The sequence below is a fragment of the Atractosteus spatula genome, chromosome 19 (genome assembly GCF_055471065.1).
Source record: "Atractosteus spatula isolate fAtrSpa1 chromosome 19, fAtrSpa1.hap1, whole genome shotgun sequence".
Taxonomy (NCBI): Eukaryota; Metazoa; Chordata; class Actinopteri; order Semionotiformes; family Lepisosteidae; genus Atractosteus; species Atractosteus spatula.
In genome coordinates this window covers 940,458-964,634 of record NC_142724.1, presented here as the reverse complement: position 1 = coordinate 964,634, position 24,177 = coordinate 940,458, and the positions used below count along the sequence as shown (strand labels likewise).

Below are 24,177 nucleotides of genomic sequence, written 5' to 3'. Positions count from 1 at the left end.
TTATTATAAATAAGTGCTGTATTCAGCTAGTAAATTATATTTGCAAGCTTTGGCCTCCATTCCATTAGCCATGTGAGCAACACCTTTGAAATGCAAACATATGCGATCCCTGTTGGATCGTCTCAGTAAGCTGTCGTGAGGAGCTGTCTTTGCTCAGTTTGAGTGAATGCCCTTGTGCTCCACACTGCCATTAGCACCCTGGTCTTCGCTGAGGGTTGCAAACACAGATAAACTCACCCTGGTCTAGCCATGACAGGCCTCACAGGACTGGGGGTAGAAAGGAATGGTAAAATACGGCTCGTGTGAGTGTCGTTTGTGCACTTCACACTGTCACTGTGTCTTAGGTGCTGTCACGTCGCATGATTGCAGTTTCTCGAACTTATCGAAGAGTTGTGATCTTTTCCACAGTGAGAGTGCTTGTTATTGGTAAGTCTAATCTCTGTCTGAGTATAGCCCAAAAAGCATCGGATACAACCCCTGTCTCTGCGTCTTTGAAAGTGACTGAGGCGCAGTCCCTGCAGGTACTGCATACTGTAATCCGCCACGTACTCGCACCTGGCACTGTTGGCAGAGCAGACGGCTCTATCCTCTGTTACACAGAGGGAAAAGTGGAGCTCGGGTTGAAGCTGTCACTTCCAGCGTTTCACATTTCAGCTACTAGTGTATGCTCTGGCCTCGTACCGTTGACAGCTTACTGTTTGACTGACAGCTGCGTGGACTCTGTTCTTTGTTGCTCTCTTCTCCACTGATAAGATGATTTATTACCCTGTCACCTGCTGTGTATACTCTAGAATGTATAAATAAAATATCAATTTTAAAGATTGATGCAAAGGACAACAAATCACATTATTAATATTGTGTAATCTATATTTTTATCTGCACTGCTTTTTGAAATGGGGCTATATATAGACAGGATGGTCTGTGGTGCTTTGTGGTTAAACGCCTCTCTGACCTTCGTCCTTGCCCTGAAGCATTATAGCCTAATATTTCATCGGCTAATGCTTGGCCTGTTCGCGGTAATATTTACAACCTAATATACCCTTTGGGTTGCCACTCTGAAAGTTTCTCTGGCAACAAAAGAGAAAAACAACTGAATAATGAATGAGCACAGAGCTGATCCTCGGGTCGGGAGATGGGGCCTCGGCAGCAGTAGACGGAGAAAGCTGAGCAGCCCCAGGGCCGCTGGTGAGACCTGATCTCTCAGGTCAATAGTCTGCACTCAGACCTCGGTCTGGGCCAGTGAAACTCACTCTGGGTACAGGGCGTGTGTCCTCTGGCTTTCCTTCTGCCTAGACTTTTTAATAGTTAGCCAACTGCATCTGTTACTGACTTCATTGACCTAAATGACTGTTTCCAGTCCTGGGACCATACCGGATTCTTTTCCTGTGAGACCTGCAGGGCTTTGCCTGTTCCCAACCAGAAGCGAATATTATTGATTGAGACAATATAGCCTCCGACTACATACAACCAACAGCTTATTGGAGCACTGGGCATTTCAAAAATGAAAATGGTACATTTTAATAACACTATATTCTCCAATATGTGACAGGGATGTTCAGATAATTGCAGTCTTTGGGTAAGGTTATTAATATAGTAGGTATATGGCTTTATACATAGTTTACTGTATGGTTGATACAGTGTGGAAGATCTTGTTTCTTACATCTATTGCCCAAAAAGCCCTGATTTCCTGAATATCCCAGACTGTGGGAGAGTACACATATTAAGTAAACATATTCAGTGTTGGTGTAGGTGGTGCAGCTTGATTAACCTGTACTGCTACATTGACTACATTATGTGTGAAGTGTCCCAGACAAACGGGACAAGCCGTGGTCGTCTTTTCCTTTCCTTGCTGATGTTGTCTTTATTGGCCAGCGCTCTCTGTGCGGGAAGCAGGGAGCCTCAGATGGCTTTGTGCGGAAAACGGAAGCAAAATCGTAATTTCTTGTGCAATAAATTGACTCCGCCGGCATTCTCCCCAGTCTGAGAGCCCCCCCCCCCCGCCCCCTGCTTGAATCTGATAGCAGCCTGAACGCACCATGGCAAATTACTCATATTTCATTAGAGTTGTTGTGGCAGGAAGTATTTGGAGTGGATTAGACTTTCGCAGAGGATCACTTGAAGTGTGTAATGAACTTTCAAGGTAATTAAGACACAAATAGCAACGTTAATAAAAAAAAACCCTTCCACACTTGCACGGTGCTTTATGTGGATAATGTGTGTAATACAGAGAGCTGCTCTGAGGTTTAGCTCAATGTTTCTTACCAGTGGCCAGATTACCCTTCATAAACAGCTTCCTCAGCTCTTGCAATTATAATCTATGTGGAAGTCGATTCCAACAAAGTTTCGCAAAGGGGCATCAATTTGCTGTGTGTTCTTCAAGAACACTGTTTCAGAAGCATGCAGACAGTCAGCAGGTTCCCACCACTGGGTTAAAGATCCGATACCCCAGCTTCCAGTTTATTGCCCAGACGCTCACTATTGTGAGCATGCTGTTTCCACCCTGTTCCTCTGCACAGTTCACACTGTCAGATTATTTCAGCCATGTATCCCTGTGGGCGTCGGGCAGACGGAAGACGGAGAACTGAAAAAAGTCACGGACAGTTACCAGTGAGATCTGGGAGTTGGGAATTGTATTAATGAGAAAGGAGAATCTCTATCAGAGGACGCACGTTCGGCTGTGCTGCCAATCTGTAGCCGCCCATTGACCTGACAGGCTGCTCGACCTGGAGCTCGGCCTGGGACCCCTGGTGATCTGTCAAGCAGGAGGGATGCACAGGAAAGAACCACTCCACTGACAGATCGCAGTTTGGAGGTCCCAGCCATCTATGCAATGACATTTTGAAAATGCATGCTGTTGTATTTAGAAGTGTGTTAAGAGCCTATACTGTATATTGATTGACCTTTATCGCGATGCCTCTCTGACGGCCTCCTCTCTCCACGCCCGCCCCCCGCAGACAGTGGCCACGGGGAGATGCCCCAGCCCACGCTGACCATCCAGGCCTACCCCTATGGGGGCTGCGAGTCGGTGGAGATGTCCTACCAGGCCGGGCAGTTCCAGCCTGCCATCCGCGTGGCAGACCTGCTCCAGCACATCACGCAGATGAAGTGTGGCCAAGGCTATGGGTTCAAGGAGGAGTATGAGGTAGGAATGGTTAGTATTGCTTTCTCCTCTACTGCCCAGAGCTGGCCTGCTGCAAGCCCATCACATCAAGCTGAGCAATGGTGCGCTTTGCGGAGGTTCTGGCACGGGGATGTGGGTGGGGCAAGGCGCAGCTGGGAGGCAAGACCATGTTTCCTCATTCCCCTGGAAAACACACTGGCAAGTGGGAATTCCCTGGTTTTTCCTGTTTAAAAACAAAAAAAACAGTGCAGGGATTGTGCTTAAAATGGTATGAGGTCATGGATTTCATGCACACTTGCCAAAATTGCCCCACAACATTCTTGATTTTTCACCTTTCCCGGGATTTCAAGGGGATCATCTGCGAAATAACTGCGCTGGTGTTCCCACGGTCCGTGGCTCAGTGCATTATTGGAAAAGCATGGGTGCGTGGGCATGGAGGTGTCTCCTGGCTACCCAGCTGCGCAGTGCAGGATTTCTGATCGCCTGTCACACCTGTTTACTCTGAAGAGGGCAAGGGGTCGCTCAGTGTGTCGATATCTATCGACTGAGTCCGAGCAGCCAGGCTACTTTTGTTCATTGACACCAGAAGCTCTCATTTATTTTTATTTTTTTTATTTGTATGTCTTACCGCAAGAGACTATTGTTTGTCTTGAAACTGTTGCCGTATGCGTGTATCAGCAATCAGAAGAGGAACATTTTAAGTTTGAAACTGATTTTGTACTTGTTATGAATCTAAAATACGCTACAGGTTTTATTCTCATAAATAATAAAACATTTGCAGTTAATAGAGTTTCAAGTTCAAGCCCTTTTATTCAGATGTGTGACCTCCATTCCCCAATCATATTCATTTTTCCATTTTTGTGTAGAGATTAAATTTAACCGTTTGCTTTTAGTTTTTCTTTTTCCAGACACACTATAGAGATTGCAGGCTTATAAAATATTTATAGAATACAGACTTACAAAAAACAACATTAATATTGATAGGTTTTCCATATGAGAATTTGTATTCAAATAAGTCCATCTTGTTCAAGTTCCTGCCTTTAAAGAAATAAAGTTCTGATGGGATTTCCTACTTCTGCAGCTACGTTGGTTTGCAGGTTTTTTATTGTCTTCATTATTTTTCAAAGACAAGCTGTAGCTCTGTGCTGCCACAGCGGCACTGATGCTGTTCTTCGGGGACGTGATTCAGAGAGGGATGATATTCAAGAGCAGGTTCGTGGGGATGCATCCACCACTTCAAGACAGAAATAAGAGTGTTTTGCAAGCCGTTTTGATAGTTTTGTTGTTTGCTTTTCTATTAAATTTATTGTCGGTAATGCTCATTTCCACTGTGCTTCCTACAGTATATGAGCAGCCAAGTGAAGTACCCACTGCTGTCCCTGACACATTTTGCTTCCTCTTTTACAACGTGACGATGCACAAAGGCGATCGAACGAGATTCTGTACCTTCACAGTCGCAGACAGGTGGAGACATTCTAAATGACAAAGAATGTTAAACACAAGAACAAAAAAAAAGCCTAGCCTTTTTGTAATGGTCTGCTGCTTCATTATTTTATTCCATAGACAAGCCAGTTTAATGGTTTTTTAATGTTCGCTTCTTTATAAGCATGAATACTAAATTCTACAAAAGTGCAGTCTTAAGATGCATTTGCGTTGCAGAGGCCATCTATTCAACTAGTAGACAGCTTGCCGAGCAGAGACACCCACAGAGACGAGCGTTAGAACACCTTGGAGATCAGGAGCAGGGAAATGGGTGGTGGGGGAGGGTCACAGACAGGAAATTACAAGGCTTAATAATGAGCCCTGTCTTCTAGTGCCTGCAAGACAAGAGAGTCAGGAGCTCCTTTGATGAGTCCAGGCTGAAGAAATTGTCTTTTTCCTTCCCAGTGAGAATGTTGTCGGGCCTCTCTTTTATCATAATTCACAGCCAGGCCTGATCTAAAAGAGTGGCTGAGCGAGGACAGGTGGGAGAGGCAGAGAGTCACGGGGCACACAAGGGAGAGGGATCTCGAAACGCAGAGAGTGAGTTCCACACGCATGGGAAAACAGTATATTTGTATCTCTCCTCCTCCTCCTTCTCTGTAGAGTGCAATTTTAAACTACATCTATTAGCAATGCCAGCCCCAGCCTCGGTGCTCAGTGACAGCGCCAGAACTGAGCCTTTCTGCTCACACCTGTTGAGTTGGAGCAGAGAGGCCTGGAGCCCCCACTGCTATCCTGCACATGGGGGCCGCACTGCATCCCATCCAAGCTTGCAGCTGACAGGCTATTTGCTTATGGCATGACAATACCTTTTTGTATGTTTGTCATCTGCCAGTACATCTGAAATTTTGATGCTGACATGCTCTGGGGGGTTCAGTAATAGCTGGGGAATGGGTGGAGGCTACCAGTCTGTGGATATGGCTGTGGCAAAACAGTATGTACCACACGCAAAAAACTCCCATCACTACTGCATCTTGTACTTTGTTGAGACACTTCCTTTTTCTTTAAGTTGCTGAAGTGCATTACTTGGTGCCAGATCGGATTTTCACCATGTTCAGGTTTTACTGCTGCTCTGGTCTTGTGTTTATTTTAGTGCGGGAATGAAGTGCACTGATCTCAATCTCCGGACTTTCAGAATCAGTGGGTTCTGGATTTCTTTTGCTCGACGTGGAGAAGGGAGAATAGTGCCCTGCTGGGCTTACATGAGCAGCTGGAGTAATTAGCATGGATGTATGGCTAACGTCTCCAGAAGGCTGTGATGCTCTCTGGTCTTAGCGCTGATCCTGCCGTGCTGCGTCAGAGGAGGTGGGCGCAGCTTGCGTCCGCGTGTGCGCATACGGTGCGGTTGCCAGGGAGACGAAATGCCATAGCAGGCTCTTCCGTCTGGGTGCTGCCCTCTGTCCCGTAGAGGACGCCTTCCCACCCGTGCCTAATCAGCGCTGCTCTCCATCAGTCACTCGCGGCAGGTTCGATCCGCAGGCCGCGCGCTGTGTGGGAGCTGCTCTGCTGCTCCTCTTCCTCCCAGGGGAGAGCCTCTGCCTGCTTCATCCTCGCTGGGCCCGGGAGCGGCGCTGGGCCTCCGAGTGGGCGGCTTGTTTTCTCCGTTCTCCCACTGATTATTAATTGCTAACAAAAAAAACGGCTTTGAGATGAAAGAGATTCTGTTAAGGGCTTTTTGTTTTCCTTTTTCGAATTTAAAGCTTTTTCCACTTAAACCTTTCGGTTCTGATGACTTGGGAGTTTGAGGAGCCTAATTGCACACGGCGCCTCCGTCTCTTCCTGTCTCGTTCTGCAGTGGAAGCGATAAGTAAACATTTCTTCTTTCTGAGGGTATCGATAGTGGAAATGTTGACAAGACTCAAGTTTGATGCTGCTTGCCGAGCGGGCGAATCCCCTGGTGGAGACGTACTCAAGGTCTTGTTGAGCAGCACTTTGTCAGCAGCTCCCGGTATTCAGGCAGCCAGCAGGCACAACAGCAAGGGAGCCCTGTGAGAGAGGAGCCCTGTGAGAGAGGAGCCCTGTGAGGAGCCAGTGCCATGTGCCATGACGAGTAACGAGTAGCCAGGGAATCCTTAAAAGAAGGCTAATGGTCAAATAGCAAAGAACATCTAATGTCCTTCAGGCTACCTCCTGCAGCCCACTATTCTGTATTGATGTATTGTACATGCAGACACAGCACTGTGGAAGAAAACAAATATCCGCTGTTCTTCAGCATTACAAAGAGAAAATTCCAAAACACAACACTAACCAGAGGCATTTCATTAGCCAACCAGCAGAATAGGCACCACATTTTGATCTGGGGGGATACACAATGAGTCATTTGTATTTAAAGTTTCCTCCATCTTCTTCCTTTGATCATTATGTTCTCATGCTTCCTTTCAGCTCACAGCATGCCTGCTGCTATAAGATCTGCTTCCACAAACTCCTTTCCTCATTCTGGCTTTTATTTATCCCTCTTTTCTTTCATGATCATTTACAGGCTGCCCACACACATGGTGACTGCGTGCCGCGCACCGTGCTAAGCCTGGGCCAGTTAACCTCTTTTATAAATTAAACAGTTAAAAGGAAGAGGATGATATAGGATTGTTTTTTCTTACATTCTTTGACTTTGGAGGGCTTAAACTTCTTTACTCTCCAGCATACCAATTAAAGCACATACTGTGCCTGCACTCCTCTACTACAGCAGGGTCAGGAGAAAGCAGGGGCACTTTCTTCAGCTCCAGATTTCTGCACCAGGATGACTGAATATCCTCCTGGGCCTAAGCTCTTAAGAGCTAGAGATTTCACCAGCCTGCTGTACCAGCTGCAAGACTGTCAGACTTTTCAGAGCTTAGAATAAGCTTTGGTTGGTTGGCCGATTTATCATCTTGGCATCTGTCAGTCCAAGTATCGATCAGCCTATTGTACTGTAGCTCTGCGATTTTTTGTCATCAAATATCGTTCTGTCTATCTGTCTTTCTTAACGAGTGCATCTGCCTTTATATATTTATTCATAGAAAAAACTTGCTAAGGATTTTAAATATCTGCAAATATGGAGTGAATCAGTTTTAAATCAGACTTTTTGCATCAAATCAACCTTATTAATGAACAAAAATTGAAATCTTCTCTGGGTACAGTTTGAATATCACTTTAGAGATGCCTGGTCAGAAGATGGTCAGAAGATGCTGGATTGGGATCTGTGAATGTAGTATTGGCAATGAATCCAGGATTCTTTAAAGGACAACTAAGATTCAACTAGATACTGCTGACAGATGTGCCCTGCTTTTTCTTCTTCTGAACTTGTACAATTAGAGCAGCAGGCATACTAAACCAATTCATAAAAGAGTGACACTTCAGTCGTGTCAGCTGTCTTAACATAGTGAACATAGAACGTAGTTCTGCCATTGCAGCAGTCTCCAGCTCCAGCCCTGGGGACGAGCAGCCCAGCTCTCTCTGACTTATACCAGCAGCTCTTTCAGGTGGTCAAGATTAAGCTGATCTGAAGGCACACGTAACTGTTGAAGGACTGGTGGGTCTGTTTCCCAGTTCCTCAGTGTTGGGCTGTGTAGTCTCAGAACATGACAGAGCTTGCCTTGTGGCTCTTGGACAGTGTCTCATGTCTACCTTACAGTATGTCTAGGCAGCTCTTCTTTGCATTAAGACTGCACATTGCTGAATGCCTTAGTATTAGTGAGCGCAGGTGTGCTGCTGAAAACAGCTGGAGACGTCAATCATCAAAGGAGAGGCAGTAGCCAGTAACCTGAGCTGCAAGGATGTTGACCAGAAAGCCTGTTGAATGTATGAGGAAGGGATGTGGCTCAGCATGTTCTCGGTGGGTGCGCCTGTGATTCTCCTGCACTTAACATATTGTTGAATTAGTCATTTAGCCTCCCAGTGTGCAGTGTTGATATAATACCTTCTATCATGTGCTGACCTACTGCAAGTTGTTTTGTGTTCATGTTATGTCTTGTTTAGCACTTAGATTGCAGAAATCACAGTGGTTCTCTTACAGGGGCCGTCCTGCATGTGTCTTCTCCAGCTGAAGGAGCTTCAGACTGTCTCTGTTTTGGCTCCACAGGGCCTCGCCGAGGGACAGACAGCCCCCTGGGACACAGCAAAGAAAGATGAGAACCACAACAAGAACAGATATGGCAACATCATTGCCTGTGAGCACAGCCGCCTAACGCCTTACTGGGGGGGTGGGGTCAGGGGGCTCGTATGGAAGTTTTATCTTGTTCAAGTCCCTCTGTTACAAGACGTTAATTTCAAAGAGAAATTTGGATCGTGTTGTGATAACAACGTTCCTGCCACATGGAGATGGAAGTGTTGACTGTTATCAGAAGGAAAAAAAATCACCTAGTGGTGACCAAGCAAATCAGTACCATTGTACAGAGTCCATTCAGAAGCACAGGGGTCAAGGCAGGCCTACACACTGGATAGGGATGCCTGTCCATGGTGTAACACACACAGGGACAACAGAGAGACACACATTAAGCAGGCAGAAGGTCATTAGAAGGTGGGAGGAAACCAGAGTACCTGGAGAAAAGCCATAAGGACACTGGGAGAACACAGAAGATGCCCCAGTTCAGAACCCCAGAGCTATACTATAACAGCGCTAACCATCCTGCCCTCTGCTACCTGACTCTTTGCTCTGCATTTTTGAAGTTATGAATGAAGGAAGGGAGATAAAAACAGCTGACGTATTGTGGACTTAGAGACATCTGTCCCATTGCATTCCTGGAGTGTTTTTGCAGTCTGTGTAAACGCAAAACCTCCCATATGGTAATTCATAATTCAGCAGACTCTGCTACCAAAATAAGCAACATTATTGGCCAACACTACCACATCAGAAGAACAGGAATCAGCTGCAGATTCCAGAGCTGCAGGCAGTGCACTGGATGTTTAAACCTCTCCTCTGGATTTATTTATAAGTTATTTCTGTTGTAGCTGTCATACAAAGCGCCTGTCACTTTAGGTTTTCGTCTTCTTTCTGAAGCACCTGGAAGATCCTAAGAGCCTCCTTATCTCCTTTGAAAGTACAAGTGCACAGCAATGTGCAGGGGAATTGTGAGAGACCTGTAGTGTACAGCTAATTTCTTCTGGGCTGTAAAAGGGTCCTCTAGCCAGCATTTACATGAACGTACAGCTGGAAATGTCTTTCATACGAGATGGCACTGCAATATCTGTGAGCTGAAGTTCTGACTCCCTGTGAGATAAACAGCAGCCATGCATGGTGACCTCTGTTTGAAACTCCCAGGCTCAGGACTGGAAAACTTTATTCGGGACAGGCAGCTCCAATCCCCCAGGAGAGTTCTGCATGTTATAGAAACTGACCTAAAAACAGGTGACTTGACTTTTTACTACCGTTAAGTTCAATTAGTTAACTGGAGTGAAGACCAGTGGAGTTACAAAGAGCCTTCTGGCCTCCATGACAGAAACTACATCAGGTGGAGAAGCTCTGGAGTTCCTAAATGTTGGATGATCATGGCCAGGTAATCACTTGTTTCCACCAAGAAGAATTTGATCCAGAGCAGGGCTGCCTGTGCATTCTTACTGCTAAGTGCAGGGGATGGGGTGGAGGAATTCTGAGCTCCGAGAGCTGGGGCCACAGCAGCCAGAAAGCATTCCAAGGGCCTTGTCAGAGGGGCCGGAGCCAGGTAAGAGACGGTTTACTCAGACAGTCGCACCTCACTGTGATGATCGGCCTGGAGCTGCTCTTCGGTGAAGAAAAGAAACGTAGTGCTTTTACTTCCCGACGCGCTGCCTGCCCACGCCGCGTTTCCACTACAGGGGCCGGGAAAGGGGGCACTCTGCCGGCGAATAGGTGCGACCTGCACTGCTCACGAGGGTCAGCGCCTTGATCTCCCAGTCAGAGTTCAGGGCACAGCAGAAAGAGCCCGTTCAAGTTCTCAGCCACATCCCCACACCTGACAAAGGGGCGCAGGGCTTGAGGAGACCGAGGAAATTGACAATAGATTAGCTCTGTTTCGAAGTGCAAGCTTCCTTCCCTGACCAGCTCTTCACAATGCCTGGAGCTGCCAAACACTGGCAGAAGTGTCTGGGATCGGGAGTCACGATGGATGGGCGTGAGTGTGTTTGTGTGCAGTAGAACCAGCAGGCTAGGTAACCATTTACAATACGATATATGCTTTCGTTTAGGGGTTCTGAGTGATGTTTTCTAAATGTGTAACAGATAAAAGATATTTACATTCAAATATCCATTAATAATGCATTCATGTTTGAGAGCAAAGAAATTTTAATTAACTTGCAACTTACCAGGAGGAGGCATTGATTTCTATCAGATTATTAACAATTTATTAATGATACGATATTAAGTTACAGTTTATGAAGACTTCATATTCCATTTATAGATGGAATTTGCAGCCCCTAATCTAAAGTATTCCCAAATTAATTTCTTTTGGCTTTCATTAAGTGCTTTTAACAAAGCTCTGAGGATAGGACAGTGTTGAAAAGCCCTCTGAAGAAGGGGATCTGTTTTAAAGCGTCTTAATGAGTGAATTAATAGGAAGCATGGAAGTCTTAGTTGAGTGTAACAGTTCAGTGAGAAAAATGAAGTAACTCTGCTGAGCAGAATCATGGTTGGGCTTTAGTGAGCACATCTCATCTAACTAGGAGGGTGGGAGCCATGCCTTTGCGTTTCAGAAAGATGAAAGGAAATGTCACCCGCTGGCAGAGTGTGGAAGATTGATCCTTTTAAACATTACCTCATTACCAGGTCCCTTCCACTTTACAGCCCCAAATAACATACTCAATTACCGAGAGAGGAGAGTAGAGGGGACTGTGTATTGAGCCTAATGGCTCATAGACCCATGGAAGAGGAACGTGACTGCAGATGCCATTAATTCAATCAAGCATTAAGACTAAGTGTGTTATATACTTACATAGCTCCTGGCAATCTGCGATGAGTGTTCATGTATGAAATTACGCCAGACCCATGCTTGTTTAGTGCATGGAAACTAGCTCACAGAAAGCTTCATGGAAGACTCATGGAACCAGTGGTGCTGCTTGTGTTGGGATCTGAAGAAGGTCTGTCCCTCTCTGTGTTTCAGATGACCACACTCGTGTCAGGCTGCAGTTGCTGGACGGAGACCCGCACTCAGATTACATCAACGCCAACTACATTGATGTGAGCATGCCCCTCCAGCCGGTCCTCTGTTTCCAGGAGCCAGTGTCCCTTCTCGGGATGCCTGATCTTTCCACGGGCTTTTCACTAAAGCTACAGCACTGTGACTCAAGAGGAGAGTATCGCACACTAGTGTGAGAGCAGGACTGCAGTGCCTTGACAGATCAAAGACACTCGAAACACAGCAGCTCCTCTATAGGCGACAGGAATGCTGTTTCAGTGTCGGGATACAAGAGAAAGACTTGAGACAGTTTGCCTAAGCAGTTTGATCCATTGTCCATTTTCCTCTTTAAAAAGTTTCTCTCTTTGTGTGAGGTGCTGTTGTCTGTTCATGACTTTCCTAAAACAATACATTAAATAGCCCCCTGGTTTTTCAAAGGCAGAAAAGAAATAAACAGGTTTAGTGTAAATCACTTTTATGTAGGAAGGTCAAAGACAACATCTGCTTTTTAGGACAAAGACTAATGATCAGGAAGTAGTTTCACGTCAGTGTTTCTGTTTTCTTGTTGCTTTTCCTTTTAGGGTTATCACAGACCAAGACATTACATCGCTACACAAGGTAAATGGAAAAGGGGAGGGAGGGGCAGGGAAAAGAAAGCAATCGGAGGCATGAAATTGCGGCCGCAGGGAAGCCCCATTACCAGACCAGGTTTCACTTAGAGAGCTGTAGGCTCTGTCCAGCGGGGGGTCATTTATGAGTCAGTGGAGCAGCGCTGGGCTCCGCGTCATCTCGCAGATATCGCACAATCCCAACGTGGTTCTCATGCATCCGAGCCACAAACCTGGAGGAGCTTGACGATGCCTCTCAGAACAGCACTGAGAGAGTTGTAATCAGAAACACCAGGACACCAGGCTGTTTTAAAAGTAGATTAAATACTTTTTAGATGTGCCTTCTAGATGTAACTATCTGCACCTGGGTTTGTGCTTGCACGTCTTGTTTTGTATTGTTGGAAAGTGTTCCTAGATGCTTAGGTATGCAGGGCTCTGTATGAGAACACATTTCTGTTTCACACTGTTTCCTCTTTTGCTCTTTTAAGGCCCCATGCAGGAAACTGTGAGAGACTTCTGGAGGATGATTTGGCAGGAGAACTCCAGCAGCATTGTCATGGTGACTAACCTGGTGGAGGTCGGCAGGGTAGGTTGGCTTTATGGGGGCAGCTCAATGGGGGCATCCCCCACTGTGGACGAGAGCTGCCTGGGGCTGTGTGATAGGCTGTCCAAGGAATGTGGGACTTACTCCTCCGAGTTCTCAGAAACCAGCCATGGAATTGATGTGCATGTGTTACAGTTCAGATAACTGCATGGACCCACTATTTAGAAGGTTTATTTATAAACATCCCTATCTAATATACAAATTAAAGCACTAAGTGTGCCTACCTTTGTTACAGAAATCAGATTTTGTCTTGTAAATAACCAGTTGTACTTGTCAGATATCCTCTAGAAGTATACATTCATCTCTCCTGCACAGGTCAAGTGTGTCAGATACTGGCCAGATGACACAGAGGTCTATGGAGATATTAAAGTGGCTCTCATCGAGACCGAGCCCCTGGCAGAGTATGTGATTCGAACCTTCACTGTGCAGAAGGTAAGATCCTGTGTGTTGAGCAGGCGGCAGGGTACAGACCAGGTCGTGGGGCTGGAAGGTCCAGGGACAAGGGAGAAGGAACATTTCCACTCAGTGGTTACTGTGCAAGATGAAGATACAACGGCAGGCACTCTTGGAGCCTTAAAGAAAGTGATTCATATATAATGCCTTCTGTGCCGTGCATGATGTTTTGCAATGATCATAAAACATTTAAACATCTGAATTGAGAAGTTCTCTTAATGGGTTTACAGGTCACAAGCACAGGTATCGTTCTGGATGACAGTGAAAGAAACCAGTCATTTTTCTTGTCATAGTTACTTGAACATTGTGTCTTCCGCTCCACTGAGCTCGTTTTCTAACCCATAAGGTACTGATTTTTAAGCCTAACTTGGAGATGGAAAACCAGAGTGCAGGCAAGGAATAACCTGAACTCCTTTGTGGAGCTGCAGGCTCAACTGCATGTGTGTTTTACTCTTTCTGTCCACACATTTCCAGAGCCTTGTTGCTGGTGCATCTCTCTGCCCACGTCAGAATTGTAGTGAGTGGTCACATATGGATATGGAAGAAAAATAAAAAGATATCACAGAAGGTGTTATTTTCAAATTTTATTTGGAAATTTCATTTGGCTATGTTGGAGTTTTACTGTAGGTATTTATTTCTATATATGACATTAAATTAGGGTGCATCCTACAATCTATTAATTATGAACACGGGTGACTCACTCCTAACACATTAACGATTTCCATTTTGTCTCGAGAGTCCACATATCCTGTAAATTAGGTGTTTTCTCCAATTCTGAAACCGCTCTTCTGACCCTTCACCTCATTGCACAGCAGCTGCATGAGGTCTAATTAAGTCTGAAACACCCATTATACAGCACAACAGATCGACTCGGCTATAGCATTTGAAACTGAGGAATTGGGGAGGCGTAATCTCTGGAGTGTGCTGTGTGGACGTATCCATACATTGAAAAATAAAACATGGAACCAAAAGTAATATTAAAGAGTGCTCAGGTACAAGGATTTACAGCTAGAGGGATGTTGCATTTCATCTGTAGCGAATTTGTTCCATAAGATAAGCAGAAATACTTCTCCAGCTGAACAAGCACTTTACTCAATCATATAGTTCTCAGTTACTGTACTGTCATCCGCACAAAACCATAAATCTGTAGGAAATTATTTTACAGTTCCTTGGCATATCAGCAGAGACAGGACGGATTACATTTCAGAACCCCAAATTGCAATTAAGGAGTTACTGTGAGAGAGTGAAGTGGCTGATAGCACTGGGAGAAGCTCTCAGTTAATGGTGGCACTTCTCCAAGTGGCTGCTTTACAGTCTTATTCTTGACGTGCTCAAAAGGTAGTTTACACGCAGAGAGTCTGTATGCCGCTTTCAGGCAGTACAAGAAAGAAAACAGATAATTGTCATTGCATCTGTTTGAAAATGGAGGGATGTTTTCCACTCTGTTGAAACCTTTATGATGTGTATTACTGACTTCTGATATTGATTATATTTTCTAACAATTTCAGTATTGAACAGGAAATCAAAACCCTTCCTTGCTGTATGAGCTGTCAGGGTTAAATCAAGCGCTTTTTTTCCTGGGCGATAAGCAGGTGAATCCTGCTGGATCGTGCCGACTGTCCCTTCTTCACGACCACATTTCCCCTCCCTTTCCAGAAGGGGCACCATGAAATCCGAGAGATCCGCCAGTTCCACTTCACCAGCTGGCCGGACCACGGAGTGCCCTGCTACGCCACCGGCCTGCTGGGCTTCGTGCGGCAGGTCAAGTTCCTCAACCCGCCTGGCGCCGGCCCCATCGTGGCGCACTGCAGGTAGGGGGAGGGCAGGGGGCCGGGGGGCCAGGCTGGAGAGCCCTGCGGAAGGGTCCAGCCGTGCTGGAGATGGGAGACGAATTGCAGGAAAAGGCCATTAGATGTCGATTTTAATCAAAATCAAAACTTTTTGTTTTGGATGGATGGGAGGAGTAAGGCGGAGGGGTTTTCAAAAGCAAATTAGCGCTGCTGCAAACAGTTGTTCCTTTTCTTCCAGTCAGACGAAATATCTGAGATCGTAAACCCTCAAGTCAAAGACTGATTACATACTGTAGGTTTCTGATCTTTACCCTTTAATAGGACAGTATTATTTCACTGATGTTCTCCCTCTGTTAAGAGGGGTCTATACAAGTATTAAAGTATTAAAGCAGAGGTAACTGGAACACCGTGGACTTGGTGAATGTGGGTGGAGATGCTGTTCTTCATTCCTCATCTCGCACCTCTGAGCTTCGTCCTGTGCCCTGACGTTTCTGACATTTCGAGGGGCAACAACGCACAGTCCCCGAGCCAGACCGCAAGCACGCAGCTTGCTGTGAGCCACTGACTCATGACTGGCGGATTCCTCTTGGTCATTCCTAACTCCTGGATCTTCTGTTCCCAGCGCCGGAGCCGGCAGGACAGGCTGCTTCATCGCAGTTGACATTATGCTAGACATGGCCGAGAACGAAGGGGTGGTGGACATTTTCAACTGCATCCGCGAGCTGAGGTCGCAGAGGGTCAACATGGTCCAGACCGAGGTGGGTGAGCTGGGCGTGGGCTGTCCCACACACAGCTCTCGTGCGCAAGGAAACCTGAGCTGCTGATCATTCAGAACCTGCACTGAGGTTCCTCGAGGGTAAGACAGACTGCATCAGAGGAGCGCAGCTGTTGTGCATTTTAAGTTTAAAAAGCAGCAAAGAAAAAAAAATATTTTTTGCTACTATGTTATTCTTTATTATACTGTTATTACTTCTGGTTCTGTTGCATGAACTAGAGGTATGAATGGAATGAAATCTAAATAAACACTCTTTCAGGATATTTAAACCAGAATTTCACTACCACAATCGGTGGGGCTCTTGAGGGCCAATAACAGTCTCCTGCCTTTCTGGAGCCTCACAGGTCCGGCAGTGTGTCAGACAGAGCTCCTCGTTAGCGCCTCTCGGCTGCCCTCCGTTCTGTCCGCAGCTCAGTAATGAAATTCACACGGCGTCACAGTTCACAGCAGTCAGTAAGACACACACGTGCCTGCTCAGCCCAAATTAACAGCTGGGTAGTCAAATTACAATGGCATTTACAGTATAAGCATGTTTTCTTTGGGGTGCTCTCGTGCCCGTGGGAAACTGTTCTACCCTCCTGTGCCTGGGAGTGACACAGCACCAGTGAATCTGACAGAAAGACAAAGATGCTCTAGTGATGGTTGCTGCAACCTCACACTGCCATGCAGATGGAACGGCTACTCAAGTAGTGAAAAGAGTTAAGAGGTGACATTGGTAAATGAGCTTGTAACAGTGTTCCATTCCTCAAGGTTTGGAAATAATGTGTATATATGTTTCTTGTCTGCATGAAAAGGAGGTAAGGTTTTGCGTTCAAAATCACATGTGCGTCAGAGTGTGACCCTCATCTGCACTACACAGGAAAAGAGATCTCAAAACAGAGGCAGCGCTGTACTCTGGATTGAGGCTGTTGTGTTATAGGGCACTGTGTCTCAGGCAGATGCACAGTTACAAAAATAATCCTTTACAAAACAACCAAAAGCAATTAATCCTTTAAAAGGCTTTTAAAATACAGAAGAGCACAGTGAAGGTAATGGATAGGGGAGGTCAGTGCTAGATGGGTTTAATTCACTGTGGATCAAAGAGCTGCAATTAACATTCAAAACCTTAAGCCTACGGCATTGTTAGGCGAAATATGTGAAAATCTATTTCAGCATGATGGCCAGCTTTTGAGATTATATCACTCCAGTTACCTGCATTATAGAACGCTCTTTGGGATAGCTTTTTTCTGCCTTTAGCCTCTGTTTAAGCCACAGTCTGGGCTGTCATCTAAAACATCAAGTTATTTCTATGCAGAGATGGAAGCCTTATCACAGGTCATTTTGTGTTTAAGGTAATAATATATATATTGCAACTAAATGGTAGTATTTCACTAAAGGATGTGATGAAAACCTGCCTGACAATTTTATTTATCTTCACATTCTGTGAATTCTGTCTCTCAGAATTTGTGAAGCTGTACAGAAGGGGTGAAATGGGTAAACCCCACATTTGAAGTTCCTCACAGGGCAGGGCAGATGGTTTCTTGTGGAGTGTGCATTGCAGGACATAGACGTGTTACATCCATGCACTTTTGGGTGATGTTAAAAGGGTTCAATAATTGTGTAATTCAGGAATATGCAGAATTGATTTTATGCAACAGTGTATCTGTGCTGTTGGAAATCTGGAACCAGCTGCCCAGCCCTGTTTCCACAACGCAACAAGTAAACAGCTAGATGAAACCCTCCAATCATATTATGTGGCTACAGAGTGGCTGTGCTTTGGTTTTTGCAGGAACAGTATGTATTTGTCCACGATGCCATTCTGGAGGCCTGTCTGTGTGGAAACACTGCTATACCCGTCTGCGAGTTCAGAGCCATATACTACAACATCAGCAGACTGGACCCCCAGACCAACTCCAGTCAAATCAAGGATGAGTTCCAGGTAGGAGGAGCTCTGCCGAGGTTCGGCGTTGATGAGCAGCGGACCTGCGAGGCGGAGACTGAGCTATTGTGCTGGTCCTGCCTCCCTGGGTCCACTCTGCAGTTCACAGATTACTGCAGCATTCCCTGGATCAAACCAGGAAGCTGATTGATCTCTGTCTGCTGTAATTCCTCTCGCATTCTAACTGCAGAGGGAGAGGGCCATCGCCCCCTCTGAGTCACCAAAACCTCCATTTGATCTGGCAGGAAAATGACCGCGAGTGTGAATGGATGACAAATATCGTTCTAACTGACCTGGGGGGGGGGGGGGTAAATCCTTTCAGTGATATAGCACGGCCGGCCGGCCGGCCCAGCTCTGTGCGATGGGAGCCGCGCCCGTGACGCTCTCTTCCCCCCCCTGCTGCCCGCAGACCCTGAACATCGTGACCCCGCGCGTGCGCCCCGAGGACTGCAGCGTGGGGCTGCTGCCCCGCAACCACGACAAGAACCGCAGCCTGGACGTCCTGCCGCTGGACCGCTGCCTGCCCTTCCTCATCTCCGTCGATGGGGAGTCCAGCAACTACATCAACGCCGCGCTCATGGACGTAAGGATCGCGTTGACCCGCGGGCGCCAGACCCTGCGGGGCTCATGAGTCTTCCGGCCACCGGTAGCGAAACACCTGCATCACGCAGACCTTGACGTGAGCCAGGAGCAGTTTCGACAGGGCGGTTGAGCAGCCTGGCGCAGAGACCGCTCTGCTGCGGGTCTCGTACAGACGTGCGTCTGCAGTTGCTGTGCAGCGTAAGCTTGTCTCGCTGTTACAGCTCTTTGACATGAGAACCAGAACACAGCTCTGGAGACCCCTGGTGAACCGGTGCAGTAAAATATACAGCACAGGGCCCACCTGTGTCAAAGTGTCAAAGCGTCTGCCTGATCAGACTGGAGCTTGGGGAGGGGTGGATTCGTGCACTCTTCTCTGACAGTGGAACGGGTGGAGACGTTGCAGGGAAGTTGTTTTTGTTTTGAAAATTACGTGCGCGCGCACACATAAGCAATATACATAATGTATAAAAATCACGTCAATCATGAACATCCTGCAGCTACTGGGCTACATCTGAATTGTCTATCTGATAAAACACAAGGGCACTTCTCTACCAGTTTTGGTGCCTGTCCTGTTGTCTGTAGAGGAGTGGATTTCACGTGTAGTTTTATTTCGCAGCGCGGTGAACTGCTCTCTCCTTCGTTCCCAGAGTCACAAACAGCCCGCAGCCTTCATTGTCACGCAGCACCCCCTGCCCAACACGGTGGCCGATTTCTGGAGGCTGGTGTTCGACTACAACTGCTCCTCCATCGTGATGCTCAACGAGATGGATGCTGCGCAGGTATGACCCACAGAGCAGGCAGGGGGTGGGTTTCACTTCAGCCTGTGCTGGGGGGGGGCTCACAGCCCACGTCTTCCTTGGGATCATCTACTTTTACATCTCCTTCATTCCATGTCCCTGGCGGATTAGAATTATCGCTCCTCTTTTTGTCTGCAGTTTTAGATCAAACAAGCCTACGAAAGCCCTGAAATAGCTGCCAAATTACAGAAGCCTAATTCACATCAGTACAATGCTCTTTTCATTTGAGGTTGTTGAACATGATTTGCTTAAAAAAAAAGTACATCCAGGATTTTACCCTAAAGAGTACTTTTCCGTGATTTTCAGTAACGGCTCTCAATTAAGTCCATTTTGTTATTTTTCATTTAGAATCACAATTGTTTTGTTTTTCAGACTTACGATACTGGAGGTTTATTTGCTGCCAAACTAAATTGTTTGCATGGGGAGCTGTGCGTTGGCTCAAAAGGAGAAACATCACTCCAGCTGCGGAGCCTTCTTTGCCGAGGAAGGCTCTACGGCCGTTTCTCCATTTTATTTTGTACCAACCGTGGAATTAAACTTAACTGCTTCCAAAATAAATTATTGCAATTGTATTCCATTGGATTAAAACAACAAAAAATTAGCTCAGTAGTCACAGCTGGTTAGCACTGCCTATCCTGTGCTGACACAGTGACGCGCCTCTCGGGGTTTGTGGACCAAGGTCGAGCAGCAGTGTGAAGGCAGGTGTGTGTGGTCGGGTTGCCCTGACAACGGCGCTGCCATGTTTGGCTCTCTACAGCTGTGCATGCAGTACTGGCCAGAGAAGAGCTCCTGCTGCTACGGCCCTGTCCAGGTCGAGTTCATCTCTGCGGACATTGACGACGACGTCATCAACAGGATCTTCAGGATCTGCAACATGGCCCGGGTGAGTAACTGCAGACTGCTGCTTTCCGAGTAGCTGGGACACACAACACATCCAGTCAATAACTTGTGCATCACACCTCCCACACACACACACACACACACACACACACACACACACACACGAGAACACTCTTGTTGTAAACGGGGCCTGGGAGACCTCTCCCTCCAGTAAGCATGCGGAACTGCTTTAAGTTGCTCTGTATATTACACAGTATATTAAACCCTTCCTCATTTAAAAAATGTAGGACAGAGGAATCTTCTGAGCACGTTCATAAAGCAGTTTGCTATTTAAAAGAAATGATCTGTGTTGGTTAGATTATTAGAAGAGCAGTAACTGGTTCTGACCCCTTTCTCTGTGCAGAAGCCAGCTCTGTGTCTGGCTGGAACAGAGAGGAGGGTGTGAAAATGATGAATGTCTATAGCACAGATTTTACAGCTGTATGCTGACCTGGAACGGAGCTGTTTTCTACAGCAGAATTCAGGTCTGGTGAAAACCAGGAGCAAGGTAGGGTCATTAAACAGTAAGAGGTGCAGGCATTCCCAGCTGGGAAATGCTGAGTGAAATGGACAGAGCAAGTGGAAAAAAAAAAACAAAGTGATGAGTGTTTGTGCTCAGGGCCTTTAGCTAAACCTTTTAAAAGTGTGGAGGACCTCAGAAAGTATCTTGCCTACACAGCTGTCTCCAGCCTCTCTCCCTAACTGGTGTTGACAAGCCAGATTCCCCCCCATCGCGCTGGGGAGGTGCTCTGGAGGGGAGTTAAATGCTGTGGTCTCACCACTGTACCATGAAATCGGTCCATCAGTGTAGTGATGAGCGCGTGAAACAGGCCCATGTAAAACACCAGCCATCTTCTGCTGCCTCTGGCGTTTAACCCATATATCTCTGTCTCTAGTCCTAGTCCTGCTTATTTAAGGAAAACCCCGATAAGATCTAAGCTCTCTGCTAGAAAGCCGAGCTGGGTATATGTCTGCTGGGTTCTTAAGTGATGCTTAAATGTGTCACGCTGCACCATGCCTGGCTTTAAAAAAAAAACAACAGCTTTCCTTTGTTGTTGTACTAAGAATGCTCTAGGAAAAAAAATCATCATCAGAAGATGAACTTGAAAGGTTGCTTGTTTAGATTGTCTCATATGGGTTTTTTTATTCAAGACATATGAAAGAGATTTTTTTTCATTTTCATTTCAGTTTCGGCAACAGCATTGTAATGTAAAACATGGAGCTTTGTTCGTTTTGTTTTTACTGCATTTGCAAAGCCTACCACTTAGTTCTGCTGAAAAAAAAAAATGCAATCAGACAGTTGTCTACCAGACAAAGGCTTTCAGAATGTAAATGACACCCCAGAACGTCAAAAGAAAGTGACCCACTGCTCTGTTGAGATATTGCGGTTTGAGAACAGCTTTATGGCTCCATGTCTTTGCACTCACGTCTCCAGAGTCCAAATTAACTGGCCTGAAAACCCCAAATGCATCTTTGCACAAAGGGTTGCAGGAGTAGGGAACAAACTGCCCAGCTTTGAGACTGTGGGTTAAGAAAAATGTCTAGATGTAATATTTCGATCAATTATCTACTAGTAACAAAATAAGCAAGGCCAGTCCACTTGCCTCCTCATTTGTAACCTTGTGTTCCTCTTCTTATTTTTATTTCCTAGTGAACACCAGCTCAGAGGGCATCACAATGAGCCTTCTGCTTACCATTGCTGGAGGGGGGAAAAAAAGGACAGTAAAAATAGTCATTAATTTAAAATATACACATGAAGTTTAAAAAGAAGATACAGAACTCATTTCAGACTACTTTCAAATGATTGCCTTTTAAAATGGGGAAAAAAAAAAGTTCTGTATTGATTCTGAGGGCTGTCATTGTGTCGTCCTTTAGCCTTGAGGACTAAATTGCTTTTAAAGGTTATTCCAGGGAAGTGTCATAACAGTCGCTTTCCTGCCTGCTTATGGAGGGGTGTGAAGGCCATGCAGTCAGGTTAGTGGGGCTGTGCTTCATGCTGTTGCAGGGGTCAGGCCTTGCACTTCACCCTTTCTCGTCCAGCATGTGCATCCGCCACACTACCGTCTAATTAAAGCACTTAACGCAAGCCGTGATGAGTGGGGCTGGCATTCTGGAACAGGCACTGCAACATGGGGACTTCACTCCATTTGATACAGAGCAAGCACACGCAGCATTGTTGAGCTCGTGTGTTTACTGAGATGGGTGATGAGAGGCGCTAGCACACTGGGGGTGTTGTAAAGGGCTGCTGTGCATTTCATATAGAGCAAAGTGAACAGATACTTTCCCATGCTTCTCGATGGGGGGAAAAAAAAAACTGTTGTTGTTCATATTTGGCAAGTATTTGATCTCGGAGGCGTAAGAGTGTTCCGCGGGGCATTGTGGTGACGAGACGGCACTCGGCACACTGGAGCCTGTTTCCCTTCGTTGACGAAAGCCGTGCGTGTCTGTGTTGGTGTCCGCAGCCCCAGGACGGCTACCGCTTGGTGCAGCACTTCCAGTTCATCGGCTGGCCTGCTTACCGCGACACGCCGCTGTCCAAGCGCTCCATCCTGCAGCTGGTCCGGCGCCTCGCCAAGTGGCAGGAGCAGTACGACGGAGGGGACGGGCGGACCGTGGTGCACTGCCTGTGAGCTCCTTCGCCTTCTTCCCGGTGCAACTCAGCGCCCCTGCTGGCGAGGAGAGAGAGAGACAGAGAGGCTGGGCAACAAGTCCCCAGCACCATGGCGGAGCAGAGATTCAACGAAGTGCAGCCAAGCATAGTTACTTAGTCAGTTCTCATAATATTGTCCTTGAAGGGCTAGTTTAAGTGCAAGCAAACTCTTATTTTTCCTTGAGTTGCATTTTAAAAAAATATCTGTTCTCACCTGCTGTGGGATTATCACTGATAAAGCGTTCTGTCATTACTTCTCATTAATGCTCAGAAAATGAAGACTGATGTTACAATTCGCCAGCTCTGCAACGCAATGCCTTTTCCTTTCTTGAACTGCACAGAACGCATTCATCTAAAATAAATGAAGCTTAAAATGAGAAAGACCATTGCTGCAAAATGCGCAGTGTAATCTGATTTCAAGAAACAGCCCCAGTAATAATACATGGCTGATTAGTGCTTAGTGCAATTATATGCACAAAATGCAAAACAAAACTCCCTGTGCACTGGCTGTCACAGGTTACGCCAATCCAATCGCTTTCCCGTTTACCTCAGACTCTGCTGGTCTGTCTTTTGTTTTCATGCATTGTTTTGTGCAAAAAAGCAGAACTCTGCATTTTGAAAAACACGAAGCGTAGCAGCGTTCTCTCTCTCTCTCTCTCTCTCTCTCTCTCTCTCTCTCTCTCTCTCTCTCTCTAGTGTGCCAACTAACACAAAAATACAGACTGTTCTGTAATACACATAAATGAGCATCCTAGGGAAATATTGTACAACACCAACAGTGCTTAAGATATAAATTCTCAGATTGGTTACCTCAGCTCCTGGCCCTGATACTCTGCTCCCTACCATTGAAGATTTACAACAGCAGAGTTCTCTAGAAAGCATGCATTTTAATATTGCAGTGGTTTCCAAAGTGCAAAGCCGATAGATTTTATTTACATATTACGTATCTGCAGAACTCCAGGTCCAGGAGAAAGACTATCTTGGTCAGTCTACTGATGAAGGCATTCCTAAGTAACCAGTTTAGTCAAGAGACACTATGAATCAAGGGAGGAAAAAAAGATTAAATAAAATCAATAAGAAAGCAGAACATTTTTTTACCTCTAACGAGAAGATGAAGCTTTTTTTTTACTGCAGAATATGAATGCAATTAGGAGTTAAAATGATTTCTCTACTCCACTTGGCTTAGAAGTCACTGTTCTAGGGGCTTTTGTACTGCATTTTAAGTTAGTTCGTGTCTGAGACAGTTTATGAGTGATGATGATCTAGGAACAGGAGAGTAAATGCAAAACCAACTGGAGGAATAGTGGAGTGTGCCAGAAACAGTAGGGGTGAGTGAACTTAGGGAGGGCTGTGGCAGAAAGAGCAGGGGGCGTGGCAGTAGTAGTGGAGAATAATGATTTTTTTAGGGTGCAGCAGAGAATAATTTACAATTAGAGTTGAAGGGTTTATGAAGA

The 24,177-nt window shown here is 46.0% G+C and overlaps 1 protein-coding gene across 1 annotated transcript in view; it reads left to right on the top strand.

The window, feature by feature from the left end:
- ptprt (protein tyrosine phosphatase receptor type T) overlaps positions 1-24,177 on the top strand; it is a 199,781-nt gene that overhangs the window by 171,624 nt on the left and 3,980 nt on the right. The window contains exons 18-30 of the mRNA XM_088937357.1: positions 2,955-3,142; positions 8,661-8,748; positions 11,653-11,729; positions 12,249-12,285; positions 12,764-12,861; positions 13,195-13,311; positions 14,989-15,143; positions 15,745-15,880; positions 17,666-17,815; positions 18,225-18,398; positions 19,045-19,176; positions 19,952-20,077; positions 22,536-22,699. Coding sequence (XP_088793483.1) covers positions 2,955-3,142; positions 8,661-8,748; positions 11,653-11,729; positions 12,249-12,285; positions 12,764-12,861; positions 13,195-13,311; positions 14,989-15,143; positions 15,745-15,880; positions 17,666-17,815; positions 18,225-18,398; positions 19,045-19,176; positions 19,952-20,077; positions 22,536-22,699 — 1,642 coding nt within the window. The remainder of the gene's footprint in view (positions 1-2,954; positions 3,143-8,660; positions 8,749-11,652; positions 11,730-12,248; positions 12,286-12,763; positions 12,862-13,194; positions 13,312-14,988; positions 15,144-15,744; positions 15,881-17,665; positions 17,816-18,224; positions 18,399-19,044; positions 19,177-19,951; positions 20,078-22,535; positions 22,700-24,177) is intronic.